Here is a 23,495-nt window from a genome sequence, read left to right as displayed (position 1 = left end):
TCTGTTCTTTGTGTCTCTAATTAACTATTGTTTAAGAACCAGTTGATTACTTTTCCTAGAAGTGGCAGAAAAATCGTAATCGTAACTTACCTAATTAGGTTAGGAATTCCTATGTTTCGGGTTTATTTTATTTGGATCATGGAACTGGGAAATAATTATTTACGTTTGCTGCGTGTAACTCGACGAAGGGCTGGCGTCTAACAGAATCGAGATTTGGGAATATTATTGGTGTGAAACAAAAGTTCGTAGCATTTCTCAATAGATAGCGTTGGGACTTATAAAACGCCATCTATTGGAAATGACACAAATGACGTATGTACATATTCTGAAAGGTGGAACGAAGTGGCATACATGTGGTTAAATATCTGAACACTGTCCTCGATTTTTTCTGAAAAAAAAAAACGCTACGAACTTTTTTCCAACTCAATTTCTTGATTCACCACTGAGTGACTATTTCACCAATGGACTTTCATCTGAAGAAAAACAGGGCGAAACGTGTGCAACTAGGTTAGGTAATATCAACATTACATTCACGTGTTTATTACAACTGCGCCACCATTTCTGGGATAAACAATCCCTCGCATTCCTCGAAACACACAGAATCCTACTACGAAAGAATTTCTCTTTCGCAATGACTCATAGAATTCCTCATTTTCACCTCCTCAATACGTTCCCTTCAATTCCCCCTTCATAACACAATCGTGCGCGCGTGTGTGTGCTGTTTATCTCCCTTTGGAGGAAAAGGGGAGTCGTTGGGTGGAACAGTTGATGAATTTAGGTGCCATTGTAACCAGTGGATGTTTTCCCCTCCTTTTGTTTACATGACTTTCGTCGAACCGCGTTCGTTAACGAGACAGGAAATGGCGGAAGAGCGGGAACGGCTAAGGAGATTACGCGAGATCTCTTTGTCCTATCCCATCTTCGTGCTCTCGAACGAGCATAATGCTTGTAAGTATAAGACTGTTGACGCGGCGCATATTTGTAAATCCATCTCTTTCGTATTTATTATTTTTGTACCCTTATTTCTTTTCCTATTAACGTCCCTTTGATCCCCCTGATCTCTCTACGGTTTAAAGCGGAACGGACATGACAAAGCTCTGGACATATTGTTTGAAAATATGCCCGAGGTAGAATTCGCAAACTGGGAAATTAAATTACTGTCCGTGAAAAATGCCGCTGTGCTTCGTGATGTACAGGGTGATTCATCCAAGTGGGTCAACTAAATTACTTGCGAACCCTTTGTTATATGAAAAAATGATTTAAACAAAAGTTGTACGGCATCAATTGTATTGTTTGTAATGGACAGCATTTTGAGCAGTACACTTACATTAAAAATCATTTAAAGAATATCTCAGTAATTATTAATTTTTCGACCCATACCCTCTAATAGATTTTTACTCAGCGTTCAACGCTCTCTCCAATTGCAGGATCAAATTTTACCCACTACAATTAACAAAGTCCACGTGGCCCTCGTAACTCGATAAAAAAACAAAATATAAAAAAACTGATTAGTACACTGGTTGCCCCTCTTGGTACCATACAACTTTTGTTTGAACCACTTTTTCATGTAACAAAGAGTTTCCAAATAATTTAGGTGGCACACTTTAGGTGAATCACCCTGTACATTCTTCCTTCTCTACTCTGATTCTCATGCAAAATCAAAGTGTGAGAAATGAATCGTTACCAGTACTGCCAATGAAGTTTCATATCCCTGTGACATTCTTTGGCAGAACGGAAGTCCTCCGAAGCGAACTAACCTGTAATTTATTCTAGCGTGGAAAATTAGTTCGAACGGTGCTGGATAATTTATAAAAATATTTTCCATCGTTTTCGTAACAGACGCTTCAATTTTACGAACGACCTCAATTTTACTTTAGTACCTCAATATTTTGAAAATTGTTATGGTTTTTATGGAACGTGAGAAATAATAAACGTGTTAATTTTCTGTAAAGTTCCGAGTGTCGATCTAAGGAAATTAGGTTAGGGATAAAGTGCTGTAAACATTCTTTCCACATTCCTCACGACGAATTCCCCCATGGCAGCCATTTTGTTTCTAATATCTAGAAACGTGCATGATATTCTTCTTCGAATTAGTTCGTAGTATTTGGCGGGAAATTCGAAAGCCCATTCGAAATGGGCAGAGTATTAAATAATCGTCCCAACGCGAAATAAAAACGCCCGAGCTCGCGGATATTTTAATTTAAATAACGAATCTACAGGACTGCCTTGTTATGGTTTCAGGTCAGGTTGGTGAGATAGCGCGGATACTTGCTACGCCATTGCACAGACCACCAGCGGGTAGACTTCATCCAGCAATTTCCAATTCCAATCGATAATGCCAACGCTAAGTGGCATTAACACCAATGTAATATTTCCTTATAAATGTAACTGATCCATGTAAATTCCCTGTACTCGTTTTGCCCAACATTTGTGGCGCGATTCTGTATTAAGATCTCTTTTAAAAGTGTGCTCAAATGTCTTCCATTCCCAAGCCTTTGAATTATATTATTCCAGCGATATTTAATTGTAGAAAGATCTCGATATCAATTTTTTATGTTAGGTTATAGGCGCAGTTATAGATGTAACGAAATTTTGTGGTAATACAGATTTTTTTCTTGGAGAAATGATACAAGTCCAATTCTTACATATCTACATCGTCATAGCAAATACATTTACGGAATATTAAAATGGAATAATCTTATTGCTTGCTGTCGGTCACGTAGTTGAATCCAAATTTCCTTCCAAAGTTCCCACATCGACAAGGCACCATCCTCCATCCATCGCTCTTACTTGGGACCTAATAATAAACCAGCAATAGTTAACTAAACTTAAAAGTATCCGATTTTAAATTTAATATTGCAAAATTAAATAACTCCTAAACTAATGGTTTTTTGAACACCAACACCTAATACTTTTTTAATATTAATTAAAACTTTAGTCAATTGAATAACAGAAAAGTTTATACTTTCGCCTAAAAAACCAAGTTGACCTTCGTATCTCCACTACACTGTTACCTATAAAAAATCTGTTTACGTCAGATTATACGCGCTTTGAAACCATTCAACTTTCGTCTGAAACATTTTTCGATATCGCTAATATATATAGTTTCAGAGATATTCTCGTCGTCGCGTGGTTTAATTTAACTGCTACCCCCACCCGACATGCACCACGGCTGTAAGCCGGTTGCCGTTCTGCAGGCGTTTCACATATAACTAAACGATTAAAGCGCGTTCTCAGAGACGTATATATGCACAGCATATATATAAAACTTTTCTCATTATTTTGATATATAGAATTGATTCCAATACAATATCCATCATTATTATTATTAAACACAATGATGTGTAGAAAATCGGTGACGTAATATTCCTACATTTTTGGGAGCCTCGGAAAAAGAGAGCAACGGTGCCGGGAATTGAACCCGAGCCGCCCGCGTGCTGATCAGCAGCGTTAACCACCACGGCTGTGCCGACTCTCCGTTCCTCTTAGTCCGAGCCCCCTCTTATGGTATGGGAGTTCCCGATCCCATAAATATTTATAAAAATATTAAACCACCTGAGGCTCACTGCAAAACGATTGCCATTCTACAGGCACTTCAGCCTTACTTTATACGAAATACAAACGACCATGTAGAACCAAAAAATAAACTTATCATTATTAACAATTAATAACCAAATCCCCTAAATTTCGGAATGATTATTTCACAGTGATTCGACGCGTCATCCACCTGCTTATCGGCCCTACCTCGTCTTTGTACAACACTTCTGGCCGAAGGAGAGCATTCACGCAGTAATAGATCGCAGAGGCAGCAGCACACCGATCCAAGCTCCTGTCTGGCGCTACTTCTTCATGGCAGACGTGGAACGCCGCCTTCAACAAGTTCCTCCTGTCGTCCGGGTACAACTTCAGGCCGCCCTGGTCGATCATCGCCCTCGTTTTCCCTATGTCGAACTTCCCCTCGCTCGTCAGCCCCATCTTCTCGAATTCGCAAGCCCTTTGACATGGATCCCAGCCCACTTCCGGTCTGCACTCCGACTCGAACCTTTGCAGAGAGTTCTCCGTTGAACACAGGGCGAACAACGCCGCAAAGAGGATCGCAGTTGCCCCCGGCATCCTGTGCTCGTCTTTGCACAGTGTCCCTTCACTGGGGTTTATATAGGCGGCTCAAAATTGCTCGTTTGCTTCGCTGCCTGCATCTGCTCGCGTGACTACGCGCCGAGTGATGCAACAGGAAATTTAGTGGCAGAGTTTGTGGAGATATAATCAGGTCGGCGAAACTTTTTGTGCTGAATTTTAATCGCTGCATTCGGGTAATCCCTTTGGACGGTCGAGTTTGAGGGAATTGGGGGAGTTTTTCTAGCCGCTATGTTCGTTCATGGAGCTGATTTGTTCTAAATCATGGCAATGAATGTTTGGGATAGCGACAAGCTTTTATTAGAGAGGCTATGTTCCAGCTTTTATGATATACTAGAAATCTCTCTTTTTTTTAAAGTTAATTCCAACTGCTGGTGGCGCTGTGAGTATATTCCATCCTGAATCGGTAACGTTGCATGCGACAAAAAAGTAGAAAACTACAGTGGATGTTTGATCACAGCCGGGGTGTAGGCAGCGACAAATTTCGTCGATGGTATAGGACTTTATATCTTATGGGAGTTGGTGTCAAGCGAACTGAAATACCGACTTCGTAAAAAATCAAATGTTTGCAGCGCACCCGACGGTTAAGAACGGTGACTCTGAGAACTAAAGAACAGAATCACCGCAGTCGGTAAAGTTAGTAAAAGGAGAAACAATAACGATGCGATCGTAGTGTAAGTTCCCGCGATCACTGTGTTGTCACTTTTAATACATAAGTAGTTCATAGTGTGGATCGAGATCGATTCACATTTGCGTTTTTCGTAGCAATTTTTACCACATTTAGTTCCAATTCTAACCGCTAGTAGAATTGCGATCCAATTCCACTCTGAATCGATAGCTGTATATATGTAATTTGTTCTCAGTCTGTTATAGGAGAAATTTGTAGATCATTCTTCGTGGAAAAAAAAACGGAGAAAACTCTAGAAAACTGTATTATTATTGTAAAAATCCTCTTGAACTTTCCTATCCAAATTCCAAAGCTACTTTAATGCTGCCTCTTTCGAAGGCATCTCTGTAACGGAGAAGTATTGAACAGTGAGTCGTGGAGGCTTCAAAAAGTGCAGCGTTGGCTCGCGACTTTAAGACGAAGCCTTTGAAACTGAAACTTAGGATACCAGAACTTTCAGAATGCACGAAATTGGGCTTTCGTAACAGGAGAACATGACGTCGAAAGAGGTGGCACAAAGTAGCCAGTGGCACATTATTCACGATTCAAAATGCTATTAACTTAAAATACACTAAAAGACTAGCACAAAGCAAAATCTCAAAGTTCTTATTTTTATATATGTAGGTATATATGATATTCTCTCTTCACGGAGAACTCTCTTCGCCGTGTTTAACAATTTCCGCGATGTTCCGTGGCAGTCCAAAGATTCCTTGAAGTTGAATTGAAAATTTTCTGTTAGGGAAATATAAAATTCTTGCAACTGAGCAATTCTTTTACATTTAAGCTACAGAGACTTTTATTTATGTATTCTACTAGTCTAAATAATTCGTTTAGTAGGCAACAAGCACTACAACGCGTGCGCGTCCGTCGTTTGAAATCCAGACCCTCCGAGATCGCTATAGTTTTATTCCACTCCTGATGGAGTGAAGAAGTGGAGTTAAACAGCCATTCCATCCACTGACAAACGATCTTCTTTCTCAGCTTTATACAATAGAATTTTATAAGAATTATAGACTTGTGTAATTATAAAAGAGAATAAATATCTGTAGACAAAGTTTTAGTAAGAAAATGAGAGAATCGTTCGATCACTGCTTGAACAAAGAAATTCGCTTAAACCAAATTACGCGCATTACTTTTAATACTTTTCTACCGTCAAATGGACCCAGTGTATCCAACTAAAGATGCCCAATTCTGGTGCCGCGAGTTGAGAAGTTAATGGATTCTAATAGAAGAATGTAAAGTGCCGAAGTACAGTGAAGAATATAAAGTGGAGTGTGCTGTTAATTAAACGGCGAGGTGATTGGCAACGATGGCAAAATTCTTAGCCACGGTCAAGGCAATAATCACCCGACTGGTTTTCGCGTCCCACGGTTTCATTGCAATTTGGCAAGTCACCACGTTCAAGAAGAATCCCCTGTTCTGGTACCTGAGCTGTCCAATCCTGCTGCTGTTCTTCGAGGGCATCTTCACGCTCACCATAAAGGCGAATCAAGAGTGGAAGTGGTAAATTTACAAACGAAACAATTCAGTACAAAGTATAACTAAACCCGAGGAGTGCGATCGCATTTAAACTCTAAATTCTCGCAAGTGTCCTAAAAATTTAAAAGCAAAAGCCTCGCTCGCACATTTATTCCCGCGAACAATTCGCTGGAATTGCAAACGATCGCTCGGAAATAATATCCATTTAATTCCCCGAGTTGAGGACACCCTACCTGAATGAATTTTCTATTTTGTAAAAGTCTGTATCTGGTAGAAAATTCGTTCAAGTTATGTTGCGCTCTGGTGCAAACAGAGCAAGGAATCTACTAAACTAAGTTTGCCAATACAGAGACTGGCCGCTTAGAAGAAAATCCGCGCGATAAGACAAGCCTACTTTCCGGGGCGAGGAAGAGGGTGTGTTTTGTGTGGGTCCGTGTCAATTTGACAGTCGGAAATTGGAGCATTAGCGAGAGGAGCGGGCGCATACACGTCGAAGCAGGTCGAAAATTACTGACGCCGCGGAAAGAGCGGCGTAACAGTGACCCTCTTTTCCTAATATCCTCTCCCATTCAAATCCTGTGATCGATTGAGCCGGGGCTTCAGCAGAAAGGCAGCCGATATTCCTGGAAAAGTATTAATGCGTTAGGGGATGGAAGAGCTAGACCGTCGGCTTCTATTTCGCTAAACTGCCGCGCGAAAGAAATCCAAGTTTCTGGAGTCTCGTTGATCTTTAAATTTGTCAATCCCACCGCAAGTTACGTAAATATGAATTCTAGATAGCACACTATTTGTTGAAAATAGTGTTTCAGCTTATAGAACGATCGTTTAACAATTAGCTCGAGCTTTAAATTCTCTAACGACCTCGGGAATGGAGTCCATGAAGAATGGATATTTGTTCTTCGGCAGGTTCTGTCCTTCGGTTTTCCTGTACCTCAGCAGCGTGGTGCCTGCGATATGGCTTCTGGAGCTGGACAAAGTCGACAGAAGATTGAAGGCGTTTGAGTCGAACGTGAACATATCAGAGAACTTTCAACTCACCAATTTGGCTGCGGAGGATTTGAAGCATCTGGAGAAAGCTTTCGGTGTGCGTAGACCTTCTGGCCTTCCTCCCGGCCTCTCTCGTTGTATTTTTGTAATTCCCTAAATATTAAATAAATTGAAAAAATCTTAAAATCAGTATAAACACTTTTTGCTATTTTAATTATTTTGCATTTTCGTGAAAAATTCGAAACCCGGTTTTTGTATAAACCCTCAATTCCTGAGAAACTCACTGAGAAGATATGAGACCCCGATTTATTGCTCAGGTGAACCTCCACCTGCCCGACATACAAATATCCACAGAGACCTGGGTGACGCTGATCGAGCAGTTTCTGATGCTGATCCTAATAATCGGGAGATGGATGCTACCAAAGGGAGACTTAACGCGCGACCAGTTGAGCCAGCTGTTGCTGGTCTACATAGGAACAGCGGCGGACATCATAGAGTTCTTCGACTCCTTCAAGGAAGATCGCATCGCCCGCGAGCCGGTGCTGGTATACCTGACGCTGGGTATCTGGGCCTGGTCCTTGATGCAGTTCACGGTTGTATTAACGGCCACCAAGTCCAGGAAGTCTCGGCTCTCCTCTGGGAGCGCTGTGAAGAAGAGAGTGCAGACAGAGACCAGCTGCTGCAGCATAGACGTCTGGGGAATCGCTTTGAACATGTTGCTGCAGGTCAGTTTTACTCGCTGAAACATCCAACCGGACTAAATTGGGGGAGCTGCGAATGTGTCACCCATGTAAAATATTACAGGACGGCCCGTTCCTAGCCTTTCGCCTGATCCTCATCATCCACTACCGCATAGTCAGCTACATGAACATCTTCTTCACGTGCAAGAACACGCTGGTGATACTTCTGCAACTGTACAGGCTGTACGTGGTGCAAACGGAGAACAAAAGCAAGAGGAAGAAGAGACCTGAGACGTCCAGCATTAGCATAATCTCGCGCGGAGATGTGTATAAGGATGCGAGAGGCAGGAAGGTCTGCGACAAGAGGAAGAGAAGGAGGGAGAAGGATGCGGAGGCTAATTACTCCGGGAGCGAAGAGTCCACAGAGGAGGTGGACAAGTTCGATTCCTCTCCCAAAACTACCAGGCATTCGAAACGGTATGAATGTTCTGCAAGATTCAGAAATAATTAGAAATATCAGAAATAATCGCGTTCGTCTACTAAATTCTATAGAAAAACTCGCCAAGACACGGGATACTCCACGTCAAGTTCCAGAAACTCAGCGAGGCACGGTAAGTCCCAGCAGAATGGATGTAAAAGGAAATGCTCGCGTAGAGAGGAGTCTAAACGCGAGGCCTCTTCCGAGGAGGAAAGACGTAGGCGCAAAGTTGATAGGAAGCCGTCGGAGAAGGGAGACAGGAAGCTTTCCGACGGTGTTAAAATGAAATCCAGGAACGAAGACTCCAGTAAAAGCTCCGGCAAGAGCAGGAAGTGCAAAGATGAGAGCGAAGACGAGTCGACGTCCGAGGAAGTGGCGGAGAAAACTGTCAGCGAAGGAAGCGAATCTGAACCTGGAAGAAAAAGGTAAGCAGAGATTAATGCAAAAGAATTTGCAAGCATCTTAGAAATTGCTCAACAATTTAATCAATAATACTGCGAAACAGACGAATATCTATAAATTCCGAGAACAGTTGAATTAGCTAAGTATTCGCAAGCTAAAAAGTTTAACGCTTCGATATATAATTGTACTAAATAGGAACTTCTAGCGGAGAGATCTTTACAGACTTCTCGGTAGAATATTTCTCTCTAAGAAGCTCTGGTTTCCCAATGTGCTAAATAAAAATCTTTGGTCTCTGAACTTCTCTTCGCAGGTACGCTCATCGAAAACGACGACAGAGTAGGGACTGACAACGAAGCCTCGGCATTATCGCACTGCTGTTCGTCTACTCAGCGATTCTCGTCGTTTGCATGCTCCTCATTTATGCCGGGATCAATGACGGCCTGGTATTAACAAGAAGAGTGAAGGAACCGATTAATCCTTTGCGCTCCGACAACTCTGCGCAGCTAAGACCAAAGACACTGACTAATTTTTGAAAGTTCAAGGTTTCTTATCGTACCGCAGGTGCCTGGAGTGCAAAGAGCCAGTATCGAGCACAAAGTTGTAACATTAATCGTAAGCTCAGCACCAAAGTAGCTTAAACTAACGCAGTAGTCAAACACGCGCAAAGATTCAGATGTTATTTTAATATAGTCACTCTGTAACGCGATGAATTATATAAAATTATATAACCATGAATCGAATACGTTTGTACTACTTGTTTCTGTACCGAGCATTCCTTACGCGAGACTCTTAAATGATTAATAAAGGAACGAAAGGATCCGCTGCGTATTTGACTTCTTCATCAACCTAACTAAAAATATAAACCTTAACGATTACAAAAGATATACGCATAAAATTGAACAGCCATTTGATTCCAGTTCGGGAAGTAAATGGGTCGAAGGAACGAGCTAAGATTCTACACGAAACGGGGGGTGGTAACGAATCAAATGCGAGTGAAAATTGCAAATCTCCCCCATTAAGGGAACCTGGATTAGGACGCTAACAACACGGGGATTTTTAAGAATTATTTTCTCAACAAATACCAAGCGAATCTCTCGCAAACTTTAAGGGTGTTTTGCTTGTATATTCAGGCACCAAGGAAACTTTTTTTATTCAAGAATAATTCATTTAACGTTGTTTTATTGGTATATCTTCGTACCGCAAAGTTTTTCTTCATTGACATGAATTTATGTCGTTGATGTATTAAAAAAATAAGAAAAAAGTCTCAAAGTGACAAAGTTATGGGAAATTTCGGCGGCTTTATGCAAAAGAAAATTAATCTAATTTCTGCATAAATGTTTTTCTTTCATTGACGATATAAATTCATGTCAATGAAGAAAAACTTTGCGGTACGAAGATATACCAATAAAACAACGTTAAATGAATTATTCTTGAATAAAAAAAAGTTTCCTTGGTGCCTGAATATACAGCAAAACACCCTTAAAGTTTTCGAGAGATTCGCTTTGTATTGGTTGCGAAAATAATTCTTAGAAATCGTCGTGTTTTCAGCTTCCTAAACCAGGTTGCCCCTTAAAGGCTGCAACCTCCTTCCTAAGGAATCATACGATTAAATTCTTGCTAGTCTCCAGCCACTGTATACTCTGCACAGCGTCCAGGCTGTCGATGTAATTCGCTAAATCGTCCTGATGGGTACCAGTGGCCGCGCAGTACAGCATCGCCGTATTTTCCAGCAGCTCCTGCAGACACTGCGTCTTCGCCGAGTCCACGTTACTGTTCGCGGAGGTATTCTCCTTCTTCTCCGAGCTGACCACGCCCGCCTGTTCCCTTTGAAACGTCTCCAAGTACTTAGGAACCTCAGTCTTCCTCTCCAACGTGGCATTCACGCTCGTCTGATCGATCTTGAACAACGACTGTTTCCTTTGCACCCCGGGCGAGGCTTTCTTCTCGCTCCTGCCGCCCTTCATGTCCTTCAGCTTCTCCACCGTCAAGTGAAACCGCCTCCACTTCCCCTGAGGAAACTTAATGTTCACGTTTCTGTCCGAGGACTCCTCCTCAGCGGTCATCTTCTCCTCGTCGCAGGCATCTTTCACCCTAATGTTCTTGGCGCAGAACGCTTTGCTATCTATGGCTGGCTTCTTCAGGCTGCTCTTGTTGTACTCGGAGAGGATCTTCGCTATCTCCGATGCCTCGTTAGTGCACCAAGTCTTATTCAGCCCACCAGACATCGCTTTCGCATTCTGCTCCTTGCTGGAAGCATCGTGGCACTTCTTCTCGCTGTTTACTTCCTTCGCTATTTGAACCTTATTGTCGAACAGATACTTCGTCACTGTGAACTCCACCTTGTTCCTACGCTTCGTGGGAGCCTGCTTCTGGGCAGCCACTTTCGAATTATCCACCAGTGCGTCGCTGGGTATCGAGGATTGGTACAACGATGACATGTCCGCTAGAGATTCCTCGCTGACGCTTGTGTCCTCCAGTTTCATCACGTTACCAGGCACGGATTTCAAAACCTGAGCGCCCTTCGCTTCCAAAGGATTCACCAGGACCAAAGGGTTCTTCGCGGACTGAATCACTTCCTGTATCTTCATTTGCCCCGCCTGAAGGGTCTTGAGGTTCGCGAAGGAGATAGACTTCTGCGAATTGGCAACGTAGACCTTCTGCGCTGGAAACAATCGGGTTCTCGATACCTGGTTGAAGTTCTTAATGTTCTGCGACGTCATGGTGACTGTATAATTGTCCAGCAGCTTGCTCCCCTCCATCGGCTTCTGTAAAATGTCCTTAGCACCGACAGACGCTCTGCTTTTGCAACTGTATTCCGCGATACTCGAAGCCTCCTTTTCTGTGTCTCTAGCGACGATGGATGAATTCTTCCTTCCGTTCAGCTTGCTTATCTTTCCTTCTACGTTGCTTTTGTAAGTGGGAGTCAGTACCTGCGAGCAGTAGCCGAGGACGCAGTGGAAGCTCTCGTGCATACACGTCTGGAAGGACTTGGTCGTCTCGGACGGGCTCGAAGAGGGTGCTTTTGCGTTCTTGGAAGAGCCTCGGTTGGTCCGGGCTTTTCTATTTCGTTTTTTTTCGGCAGACGAAGGGAGGAAGTCGCAGTGAGGGTCCACGGAGACCACTTCTATTTCAGGACGATCTATTATTTCATGGTAGGAATGCCCGTCTAGGCTGGAGTAGTAACGGCCCAAGTATTCCACAGCCAGGCCGACCTGAAGTGGATGTAATTGTAATAAACAGGGAACAGAGGGGAATTATTTGGAGTAAGAAGTCAGAAATCTTGCCTGGGGATGGAAGACCGGTCTCTCGTGCATACCATGCGCCGGCCATTCTTTCCATTCTGTCTCGTCCCTTGGCGTAGGGGCCTGATAAGTCGCACCTACGTTGTACATCTTCCGAGTGACAGAGCGTGTGTTCATGTAAGGCATCGTGGAAGACTTCCCTCGCTTGCTGGACTCCGCATCGAGAAGCATTTCCTTTTTCTTGGCGGATAGCAGCCGTTGCCTTGGGCGAGGGAAATCTTTATCTAGATCCTTCTTAGTCACGCGTATTGGATTTCTTCGAATCTCTGTCGTTCCACGGCTGCAAAGGATTGTTTGAAAGTTCTATATCTTAAGATGTTGCGTTTCTGAACTCTGTTTAATGAATTTAAATGCTTCAAATGTTCAGCGATTCGATATAATTAAGAACGAAGTTAGAGTTACTTGGGTATATTTTTATTTGAATAAAATATCGAATAATATTTGAATAAAAGTTATGAATACAATGAAGTTGCTCGAGAATATTGAATAAAAATTAATACTGAATAAAATACTGAATAAAAAGGTTACAGATTTATTCGTTATTCACGAATAATTTTTCGTCGAATAAAAGCGTCATTCGTTATTCTTTATTCCAGTGGCGGATTTAAGAAAAAAGGCCCAGGTGGCAAACGTTCTGAGGGCCCATTTTTGGGGGGAAAATGAAGAGGTAGTTTACTAAAAACGGACTAAGTGTAGTAGTACAGGAAAAAGTATAGTATTTGGTTAAAATTATAATTTTTTTTAAGCTAGGGCCCTATGGGGCCTCCTGGGCAGGGGCCCATTTTTCGGGAAAATGAAGAGGTAGTTTACTAAAAACGGGTCAAGTGTGGTAGTACGAAAAAGAATGTAGTGTTTGGATACATGTACGTAAACATAATTTTTTTTGGTCAAGGGGCCCTGAACGGGCCTTCGGTACAGGGGCCTAGGCGGCAACTGCTCATCACTGAGGAGTTATCAGCCGCCCTGTTAAATGCGCCACTGCTTTATTCATTATTTAAAAGTGTTACTAAATTCCCAGTTTTTGGCTTTCATATCTCTACGCATTTCAAATCGTTAAACCTTCTATAGGTAACAAGCTTCCAAGGTCTCCAAAAATTTATCAATCAATGGTAAAAGTTCATTACAGTGTTCTAGATATCCAACGCCAACAACTGCACACCATCTAGTGTACAAAAAGAGAAACACAAATCCCCCGACTCCAGCGCTAATGTACCAAACAACCGAGCCACTAATCAGACCTCCTGCCCAAGTTCTTCCAAACATTCTAAACCCATTTTACAACTCCAAGAACTCCAGAATATGGAATAAAAGAAATGGAGCAAGATCCTACACAAAACCTGCTATTATTTCAATTCCCACACACTCAATCAAATTCCTACTCCCCCCCCCCTCTCCCCCCCCCCCTCCAAAGAAGAATCCTGAATAAAATACTCAGATCCACCTGTAAATCAAAGTACTCGCTTCCTCGGTTATCTTTCCCGCAGAAGAGGAGTCCCCAATAAAATACTCGGCATTAAATCAAAGTATATACTCACTTCCTCCTGGCAGCCCGATGGACCCTCCTAAGTTTGGCAACCGCGCCGCCGGAAGTGGATCCTCCGCTGCTAGTCTCCGTGGAATCGCGCACGTAGTCGCTGTCCTCTTTATACTTCTTCTCCTGTTTGATCACGATCGTCCCCGGAGGGAGCTTCCGCAGAATCTCCATACCCCTGCACTCCTCGGTCGATAACGGCACCAAGTCCAGCCGCTTCCGGAGTGCCATTTTCGATCGCTCGTAGCTCGACTCGATCGCCCTCCCCTCAACGGCCAGCATCGCGGACCGATCGTTTTCTTTTCCCGTCACCGCGATCGCGCTCGCGCCGTCGCCTCTCTTATCATCGTTAAGCACCATTCCACGCTGCTTCCTCGGCTCACGCATCTACCTCTCTCTGCAGACTCCATCAAGCATTGGTCCACGCTCGAAGCTCCTGGTTTACGAGGCTAACGAGGTGAACAAAGATCTCGGTTTAATCGAGTTCGAACGTTCAGGGTGTCCGTTTTTTTCTTCTGGATTCCAGAGATTCCTCGGGAGATAGCTGGCGACAGGTTGAGGCGAATGGTGTCACGTTGGAAGATGCATGGCCCTGACACGCGACTGGGTCCCATGCTTTTGTTTTCGTAAGGTCGCACCGGGGAACAATAGTGGCATCTATCAATGGGGGAAGTAGGTTTGGGGCGACAACGCGGGACGAGGCGTTGCCGTGTATTGAGGCGGGAGAGTGCGCTGTTATGACTCGCGGCTTGGCGCCTTTTCAGCGAAGCTGGGCAAGTAGCTTGAGACTTCAAGACTTCAACTTCGACAATTCGAGAATTCAAAAAAATTAGACACTTTGCGTGAATATTGCTCAAGTGATGCTAATAACGTAACCATTATTTGCAAACCGAAGGAGTTTAATTCTACGTTTTATGCTTACACTTCTGCCGCCATTTTGAAGATTGAATACGTAACATTTCCGGGCAAATTCCAGTTACTATTTTTCTATTTTTGTAATAAAATGAATATCATAAATTATATGTTACTGTTTTCGAGACGTAATTAAAAATATTTCGAGATTTTCATAAATTTTGGAATGTTAACCACGGGCGTTGCGGGCGATTTGGGCGTAAGTGGAATTTGCCCTAGATTATTCCGCATCAGACCCATAATACGAGAATTTACATTATTAATATCGCTTCGTACTTATTCCCTTGCAAATCTAATCTAATTCTATTAACTTATTCAAAAGGTAAAAGGAAGAAAGGCAGGGCTGCAGAAATTAAAAAAGCGCGCGAAGAGGGAAAGGATCGCCAGCTGGAACTGAAATTCGAGAAGGTGGCCTCCGGAATGAAACTCGACGTGGTAGCTTCTCTCACGAACGCCGATTCCTTTTCCATTTTATTCGAAAACGAAATACTAAAACTAGCGTACCGTCTATCCCATTTACATGTACACGCCTGTCGCGCGTATGCTTAAGTATAGAAATACGAAATATAATGTCGTCGCTCGTATTGCACGTACAGAGATAGGGACTAGAAACTGAAATGTACACATTCATATGTATAATAGTAACGTTCTTTGGCACTCTATTCGGCATGGATTTATTTACAAAGAAAAGGGGATAATCTCTCAGTTCATATTGTCCGTGGTCAGGGCTAAGGTGGTGAGAACCGATCGCCGATTGGGGTTCACGCCGAGGTTCTCCCAGTTTATCCACGACAGCCGCGCCGTCAGATCTGCAAATTGATGAATTCGCAATAGAAGAACTCGGTCTGGTATTAATTCGTAATTAAGTCGGAAGAGAATCAACTGTCCCGGATTTTCGGGGGATGAATGATGCCTGCGTGTTTGTTTGTAGGGAGAGGCAAGAGATGCGACGGAGATATCGAAGCGGCGCGATAAGGAGAGCTCCTTGACGGTGCTGGAGACCAGTTGATTCTATTCTGATAAACTTTCAACTGGTAGAGCGAAATACTCGGTAGATGAACGGTGTGGGAGCAATAAAATGGGCAAAGCAATGCAGCGTAGCTATATCTAAATTAGGCGTAGCTTAAATCTAAATTAGATCTGATTTAAATCAGAATTAAGTATCACACGTTAGTACTATGTACCCAAAACTTTCTTAAGGGGTAATGCCACTGTAGAGCCCGGAAAGGCAGCCTGCTTCGGAGAATTTTTTAGACGAGTATAGTAAATGGAATACTGAATCTGTTCGAAGGTCTTTATTGTACATACCTTGAAGTATGATCACAATTTTTTAAAAAAAATTTTTAATATAAAATGGCGGCGCCGCAGCTCAACAAAAGAAGCTTCTTCGGAAAAACAGTATTCCGCGGCAGGAAAGATTTCTCCTTCAATTTTTTACCTAGAACAAAAAGACTGAAATTTGTTGAGTTCGGTAGAAGAATATCTCGGGAAGTATACGAGGAAAATAAAAAATGTTTTTTGTAAGAATGGTGCGTGATTGAAGAAAACGTTTCAATAATTTCGAGGTTGTAGCAGTTCCGTGTTTTATTCAATCACGCAGCATTCTTGCAAAAATCAGTATTTTTTAATTTCCTCGTGTACTTCCAGAGATCATCTTATACAGAACTCAACAAAATTCGGTTTTTTGTTCCAGGTGAAAAATTGAAGGAGAAATCTTTCCGACCATGGAAGACTGTTTTTCAGAAGACTGTTTTTCTTTTGTTGAGCTGTGGCGCCGCTATTTTGTATTAAAAAAATTGAAAAAAATTGTGATCATAGTTCAAAGTATGTACAATAAAGGCCTTCAAACGGATTTTGTATTCCATTCACTATACTCGTATAAAAAATTCTCCAAAGCAGGCTGCCTTTCCGGGCTCTACAGTAGGCGCTGAAATTATTAGAGCCACGTATATTTGGAATTTGCAAGCTCAGTGCTTGGCGAAAAAAATAATAAAAATTCAGTGTAACTCGGCTTTCATTTAAAAAATAATTGTGGCTCTGATAATTCGATCACTTGAGTCGGTTGAATCGTTATACCTACCACTCGTATTCCATTCAGCACGCTCGCCGTTTATTTCTCCTCTAAGGCACCTCTCGACGTAAGTGAGTGGATCGAGCCTGGCAGCCAGCACCTCTCTAAGCAGAGCGATGTACGCTATAGCCAGCCGCAGGGTGTCGATCTTTGACAGCCTCTTCTCGTAGGGGAACGTTGGTACGTGAACTCGAAGCTCGTCGAAAGCCGAGTTGATGCTGCTAAAAATCCCAATCACACTGACAATCTGCTGGCCCCTCCTCTGAATATCCGTTCAAACTCACTTTTCAGAGCGCATTTCTAGGGCTTCTGTTGCGAATAATTTCTCACCTCAGCATACGTTTCCTCTCCCTTATGTTGGCAGCGTGTCGCTGGATTCTGTACGGGCTACCGTTTGGGTAGTAGCCCTCTTCAACTCCGTTTAGCTCTGTATCATTGTGATCTGAGGCATAAATGGGAATCTAAACTACCTAGCACTTCACTTTGCCCCTCAATTTTCAATGTAAAGAAGAATTGTATTCCGCAGAAGATTTGGTCCCCTTTACCATCGAGATTTAAAAGTATTTTGTAGGATTGGAGACATCGCGATTTGAGGAGCACTAGAAGCTAATTTAATTTGAATAGGAGATGTACTCTAAATTATTTAAGTTACCACAAGGTATTCTTCTGTTAGGGTTGAAGTATTTAAAGATTTTTCACTCTATGAGGGATGATGGAGGAATTGGTTAATAATCTGATTTTCTTTACCAGGTGTAGAGACTGGCATATGGTAGTGCAGAGGAGAATGAGTGTGCGAAGAAGTGTGCGCGACGTGTTGGCCGGATCTGCCCGCATATACACAGGAAGGCAGCTCTGCAAGATCCTCTTCACTGATGTCGCTGCTGGGGGCCACGTAATACTGACTACTGCAATTAAACGTCAATTTTATAGCTTTAGAGGAACTCCGAGGCCTCCTAAGTAGAATTGGAATCCTATTCAAAGCTTTCTACTTCTAAAATAGAACTTTTCATACTTTTCCAAAATTTAATAGTTAAAATGTTTCAGCAGTATACAAGACTTCATGGGAACCTCAGTCACAAACCAAAGAAAGGGAGGTAAAGAAACACTACAGTATTAAAAGAAATTCCAAGAAGAAAATTCCTTCGACTGAAGAAAACTTCCAAAAGGACCTCAAATTAAACCAAACTTCACTCCGAACAATTAGAGAATCTCCTATAATCAAGGTCTCCCCTACCCAAACCGCCGATCCAAGCGGAATTTCAGAGCCTCACCTAGTGCAGGCCACAGTGGAGTCGGCAGCTCTGGAGGTAGCCCCGACTCTGTGTCGCATCCTCTGCCCCCTGTCCTCGTACTCGTACGTAGAATGACTCGCCATGCCTCCTTCTTCCTCCTCACCAGGTCATTAAACACTTCACTTGCCACCCCCGAATACGAACAACCCCCCGAGTTCAGCGCTCTAATCCTCCTTCGATCTTCCCCCAACGATTAAAATAATACTCAACAATCTCCGAAATATCCCTCCAGGTCCTCTGGTCCACTGAGCCGCTACCAGCGAGCGTAACCAACCCCTGCCTCCCTACCAACCCTCCCCCAGATCTACCGGAGCTAACGTCTTGGTCTCTTTTCAGGGTCACTTCGCGTTCCTGGGGGGACGAGGTCCACGAGAGGATTCCAACTATCGCCCGTGTCCCTGGGGAGGCTGCTTTATATACCGCAGGCGCCTGCCGAGCGAAGGGGATGATCGATACAACCCCTGGGCGGAGACTATGCCCAATCGGGGCTGTTCCAGGGTGAGAACGACTGTCAGAGGTCCTCGCGATTGGTCCACGGTTTAACAGCCAGCGTTTTATCTCCCGCGTCCTGCGGCTCATTGTTACTGCCGAGCTGAAATTTTATTTCCATCCCTCCACACCCCCTCGCGGGGGTGAAATCGCTCGGGCAGCGAGAGAAGCTCCAATTTCGGCGGCTGGACCGACCAACCCGGGACGTCGGGGAACGCTCCTCTCAGTTTTCTTCGGAGGAGGCTCCTTAAATATGGAAATTCGAGGGGTGGAAGCATTTGGGGATGGGGAGGCTCGTGGAAAGAGGAAGATGAGCTACTTTTGGGGAAGAAAATTGAGGATGATCGATGAGCTTTTTGCTGCTTTGTAATTGATAGGTTTGTTCCCGTTTTCTGGGGATTGTAGCGCTGAGGTTCGCTGAGGAGTTCTTAGATTCTAGTGGAGTTTACTGTGCGCTGGTATTGATTTACTCTGGGCTGATTAGGTTCCCCTTGATGGCAGAGGAGGGAAAACTCTTTCCCTTCGTTGAAAAACGAACTGGGAGAGTGAAGCTACTGGACTTTTGTGAGCTGGTATACTCACCAGTGGAGAAATATAAAATTTCAAATGAGGTAGCTTCATTATTGTGGCACTGACGCAACTTAATTGTTTCTAGCTTGTAACTGAGAAAGTTTTCGAGAAGTTTGAAGCTTCTCCTTAATATATGATAATCATACGTAGCAGTGGTCATAGAAATTGCATCTCGCCAACAGGCGTTACATCGTCGAAGAGGTTAACGTGATTCCACAATAATTAATAAATAATAAGAGGGATCGACATAGAAAAAAAAATTCTACAATTTTAAAGATGCCTCCTTATATTCCAAAAGAGTTTAATGCAATATTAACAATAGTTTCTAAGAAAAAAAATCATAAATTTCGGGGACTGTTACACGAGGGATCTTCCTAGTGCGATGGCTTAAAAAGCCTACTGTTTTGGAATTAAAAAAAGGAAGAAATATTGCGCGTATCATTTTGCACGTTTGTAGCTTTATTCTATCATCATTTGAGATTATGAAAAAAAAATTGCATGGAAAAATATCCATTTACAGCGGAATAGGAGCATCGCGAAGAGGACACTATCCTTTCGTTGCTTTAACTTTAGATTATTTGACGAAAAAAGTTAATTCTTTCATTCAACAATAATTTTTTTAACTTTTATTCCTCATTCGAAATTTCAATTTAAATAAAACTTTTGTCCGTCGCTGCTGTATTAGCCACTGATGTATACCATCGAGTTCACTCTCCAGAATCTACTGTATTCTTACAGTGGGTGGCCAAATTATTATACTCAAACAAAAAGGTTCGAGATTTTGCAAGTTGAAAAATGGTCGCAAAAAATATTTAAAAAACGCATTTCAACGCTTGAAGTTTCTAGTTTTTTAATCAAGGACTCAAATTTTGTTTCATCCATTATGATACTGTTTTATCAAGATGAAGCGCAGGAAACGAAGTTTCAGAAATTTTTGCCTACTTTGAACATTGCCCATGCCAAAAAAAAATTTTTTTCTGGCAAATTCAACGAAGGGATCTTACAGAGCAAACATTTCTCTTTAATTTCGTTGTTTTGGTTTTGTCGTATGATTTTTATTGACCGAGTTATTCGCGATCAAAGCAAAAAAGGTACTTTTCACTTTGAACGCCTATAACTCGCGAACTCATGATCGTATACAAATTTTCACGAGTGTTTTGGAAAGCTAAGGAAGCTTCCTTTCAGAACCTTCAGTTGCCAGGTAAAGATTTCTTTTTTTAATCGTATTAACGTGATTCAAAAAATTTATGAAAATGTTTTGAGTATAATAACTTGGCCACCCTCTGCATTTGCTCCGAATAAAATGCTTCGTTTCTTCATTCTTCTCCTCTGTATCAATATGAATTTGTGAGTGAAACAGCGCGTGATTTCAGGAAGCTGACAGCCTGAGAAAGAGCGCGGCACCAGCGGCGCCGAGGAGGAAGAGGCCAGAGAGCCGTGGCTCCCCTTTATCAGCGATCAGGCTTCCCAGAGAGATATGAATGGGCCAATATTCAAATGAGACGTGTTTAGCGGCCGCACAATGAGGAACGCGGCGGCGTCGGTGGCGATGCAATTATGCAAGGTGTTAATACGATCACAATGGTGGTTCGGTAGGGTTGTACCTGGCGAGCCGGCGAAGTTTTGTCGCCGCTCCCGTCGGGGAACGAGCGTCTAGACCTCGGGATTGGGATCCTCCGGCGACTTACAATTGCCGAGCGCCGCCAATACCATCCACGCGCATAATTGGGATTAGCCGCGGAACCTATGAGAGACACGCCTCCGACAAAGAATCCGAGCTGGCTTTCACGAGCAATTTGCATATTCCGATGTTATCCATCGAGTGCGATTCAATTTCCTCTAGCGTGAGGGTTCAATGTAGCAACTGACTCCCCACTGACTCAAATACCGAGCGAAACAAATTGATGTAACAATTTTTAATGCAACGCAAGATGTAAAACGGCACCCACGGTTTGAGGAAGAAACACCGCTTGCCGTTGTGAAATAAGAGATCGTTTTCCAAGCTGACGAGTCGTGATAGCACTTATCTGCATACCGCTGACAATGATCTCCGAGTTTCTCGTTCCTGAGAGGCCAGATGCAACTGGAGTGCATCGGTTTTACGAGTATCAGTTAGCAAACGGTCCCTGGAGCGTGCCGTTTCGAGTATCGCCGTGGCAAATTTCGAGAGGGCATTGTGTCCCCACAAACGATTATTTATCTCAATTTGTCACGTACCCCTGAGGGAGAGAACGTTGGCTAAGCTAACCGAGATCTGCTTGGAGCATCTACGACTTTCCCAGCTATTTGGATACATGTGGGTACATTCCGTGTTCTCTGCGTCAAACTCTCGTCAACCCCTTTGCGATTACTCTGTCCTCTTCATTCTAGGACCAATGGGAAATACTGAGGAGGTGCAAGCTTCCCAGAGGAAGACACGAGGATTTTTCAGCAGGACGCTTCTATCATTCTCAATTTATTATTTTCTACTACTATTCCCTTCAGCAGCGTTCTTCAACCTGTTTTCACGGCTAAGCAGAACCGCCCTTAAAGTTTGCGGTGCCCGGAGGAAAAGTCGATATTATTGAAAACAGATAACCTTATTCTAGAAAAGTTGATACCTTGACGATTATGCTTAATTCATTTAATTTTTGTAAAGTGAAGTCCCTAAGCGCGGGGCCCGGGGCAAGGGCCCCGACTGCCCGGTGCTAAGGGCGGTTCTGCGGCTGAGCCAGAAATAAAAATCAATGCAGATAGTAGTTTATTTACTAAATCTAATGTTACAAAATTACAATCTAATTTAATTCAATTTTTCTTTATTTAATGCAGAGGTTACACGACTCGGGGGAAATTTTTTGCGGACCACCGGATGAAGAACACTGGCCTTCGAGGCCAACACCAGCTTCCACTTCATTTCGGGGCCAAGTTTCCACAACCACACCCCCTCATCAGCGCCACAAAGCCTACCAAGAAGAAAGAGCCTCGGAACAAGAGGATGGCCATGAAATTTCTCTAGTTTACTTTTCCCAAACCGCACGTCAAACAGATTCGCGGGTACAGAAGGCGCCAGGGAGCCTTCCGCGCCAGCATATTTGACCAATAAATAATTTAGCAAACAAATTGATCCCCGGGGACTATAAACAGATACTTAGAGGCACGCGTCTCTCCCCCGTTCACCGAGCGGGCAATCTACTGTCCGGTTGCCTGTGCTGCTGGCAGAGCTGTTTCTGTGGACAACGGATGATCGGCCAGGTAGGGAGACCCCTACTGTGAGAACCGAAGTGGGGCCCGCGGCGTGAAATCTCTATTATCGAGGGGTTGGGATGGTGCCCCCTTGTTCGGTGCTTGTATGTGTGTCTGGAGGAACTGGTGCTGACAGGGGGGAGACCACCCCACGGGCGAGGAGCCCCTCGGAACGGTGTAATCGCGAATTAAATGTTTGCTCGGATATCCGCGATCCCCTGGTGTTTCTTCAATGAGAATAGTAGTGGGTATCATCGGGACACATTTTTCTTTGGAAGAAGTTGCTTCCTGGAGGGCAAGGTGGGGAAGAAAGTGGATTTAGGATGTTGTTTGTTTTTTTAGAGTTCGAAGAGGAGGAAGCTGAGCGAGAAACTGATGAACTTTAAATTTGGGAAGATAGATGAATTGTTATATACTTCAGAGGAGGGCGAGTCTTGGGCACAGTGGCGCACCCAGAGGGAGGTCCAAGGAGCCCTGAAAATCCTCACAAAATGAGCTTTGTAAAAAGAAACAAAAACTGGATTTTATTCTTTAAATACGCTTTTATAATCAAGTAATGAATTTTAGTGAACTGAGCATTCTGCTATGCAAGCTCCTGGAATTCAATGCCGACTTAACGCGGACCTGGACATTCTATTCTACAAGAGCGAAAAGTATCTAGATCGTTTGAAGCCTTAATTTAATGGAATTTAACTTATTTGATAAAAATTGCTAAAGCAAAAATGAATAAATGGTTTGCTACGTGAGTTGAGCAAGGTAAATTACCCCAGTTGCTCAGTTTAATTAGATTTAAATAGCCGAGTCAATGCAACTGCTTCATGAATTTTTGGTTTACAGTTATTTGGAGACAGAAACTCTGGGGTTTCCCCCACGAAGATTGTCATTAGAGTCCCCTGAAGCGTCTGTAGGCCTGGGTCACGTCTGGAATGAAATATGCGGAGCAATGCAATTGACGTTCACCGCCGCAAACTGTGTGCAACGACGCGACACTGAATTGCGGCCAATCGACGGTCTGACGTTGGAAAGAGAGCTGAATGGAGGGAGAGAGCGCTGGTGGACAAAGAGAGCACCCACAGGGGTCGCGGGGGTTGTTAAAGGGGAGGAAGAAAGAGAAAAGATTGGTATTGGTAATTCATTGAGAAAAATTTACATAGGAGGTTCGTTTGCTGTGATTATGAAGGAAGTGGTCATTTTACTTGGAGCTAGACGTTCCTAGAGCACTTTTCTTTCGATATTAAAAATTAAATTAAGGGGTTATTCCATTTAGTGTAAAGCGCGA

General features: G+C 43.2%; 4 protein-coding genes and 2 long non-coding RNA genes across 7 annotated transcripts; 3 read left to right on the top strand and 3 right to left on the bottom strand.

The window, feature by feature from the left end:
- Window positions 1-2,599: 2,599 nt before the first annotated feature.
- LOC143376870 (uncharacterized) lies at window positions 2,600-4,383 on the bottom strand. Its single transcript, XM_076827628.1, has 2 exons — window positions 3,745-4,383; window positions 2,600-2,797 (listed from the first exon to the last, which is right to left on the bottom strand). The coding sequence occupies exons 1-2, from the start codon at window positions 4,111-4,113 to the stop codon at window positions 2,699-2,701; spliced, it is 468 nt and encodes a 155-aa protein (XP_076683743.1). The 5' UTR covers window positions 4,114-4,383; the 3' UTR covers window positions 2,600-2,698.
- A 1,727-nt stretch (window positions 4,384-6,110) lies between these two features.
- On the top strand, window positions 6,111-9,629 carry LOC143376903 (transmembrane protein 26). The gene is made up of 6 exons (XM_076827679.1): window positions 6,111-6,304; window positions 7,187-7,364; window positions 7,585-7,992; window positions 8,072-8,424; window positions 8,500-8,850; window positions 9,138-9,629. The coding sequence occupies exons 1-6, from the start codon at window positions 6,111-6,113 to the stop codon at window positions 9,172-9,174; spliced, it is 1,521 nt and encodes a 506-aa protein (XP_076683794.1). The 3' UTR covers window positions 9,175-9,629.
- A 532-nt stretch (window positions 9,630-10,161) lies between these two features.
- Window positions 10,162-14,226, bottom strand: LOC143376804 (uncharacterized). Its single transcript, XM_076827483.1, has 3 exons — window positions 13,665-14,226; window positions 12,112-12,409; window positions 10,162-12,039 (listed from the first exon to the last, which is right to left on the bottom strand). The coding sequence occupies exons 1-3, from the start codon at window positions 14,045-14,047 to the stop codon at window positions 10,426-10,428; spliced, it is 2,295 nt and encodes a 764-aa protein (XP_076683598.1). The 5' UTR covers window positions 14,048-14,226; the 3' UTR covers window positions 10,162-10,425.
- Window positions 14,211-17,523, top strand: LOC143376806 (uncharacterized). The gene is made up of 4 exons (XR_013087160.1): window positions 14,211-14,332; window positions 14,895-15,420; window positions 15,504-15,606; window positions 17,394-17,523. It is a non-coding gene; the product is annotated as an uncharacterized LOC143376806 (long non-coding RNA).
- On the bottom strand, window positions 15,244-18,145 carry LOC143376805 (uncharacterized). Of its 2 annotated transcripts, none has more exons than XM_076827484.1 (5): window positions 17,915-18,145; window positions 17,391-17,548; window positions 16,974-17,085; window positions 16,653-16,864; window positions 15,244-15,381 (listed from the first exon to the last, which is right to left on the bottom strand). In XM_076827484.1, exons 1-5 carry the CDS (start codon window positions 18,016-18,018, stop codon window positions 15,275-15,277), a joined length of 693 nt encoding a protein of 230 aa, XP_076683599.1. In that variant the 5' UTR covers window positions 18,019-18,145; the 3' UTR covers window positions 15,244-15,274. The 2 variants fall into 2 exon arrangements, with proteins under 2 accessions (XP_076683599.1, XP_076683600.1); XM_076827485.1 differs by having other exon boundaries at window positions 17,391-17,545.
- Window positions 17,685-21,327, top strand: LOC143376807 (uncharacterized). The gene is made up of 3 exons (XR_013087161.1): window positions 17,685-17,737; window positions 18,272-18,433; window positions 20,368-21,327. It is a non-coding gene; the product is annotated as an uncharacterized LOC143376807 (long non-coding RNA).
- The last annotated feature ends 2,168 nt before the right edge of the window (window positions 21,328-23,495 follow it).

Source organism: Andrena cerasifolii, chromosome 15 (genome assembly GCF_050908995.1).
Source record: "Andrena cerasifolii isolate SP2316 chromosome 15, iyAndCera1_principal, whole genome shotgun sequence".
Taxonomy (NCBI): Eukaryota; Metazoa; Arthropoda; class Insecta; order Hymenoptera; family Andrenidae; genus Andrena; species Andrena cerasifolii.
The sequence above is the reverse complement of the archived record's forward strand: the minus strand, read 5'-3'. Positions and strand labels throughout refer to the sequence as shown.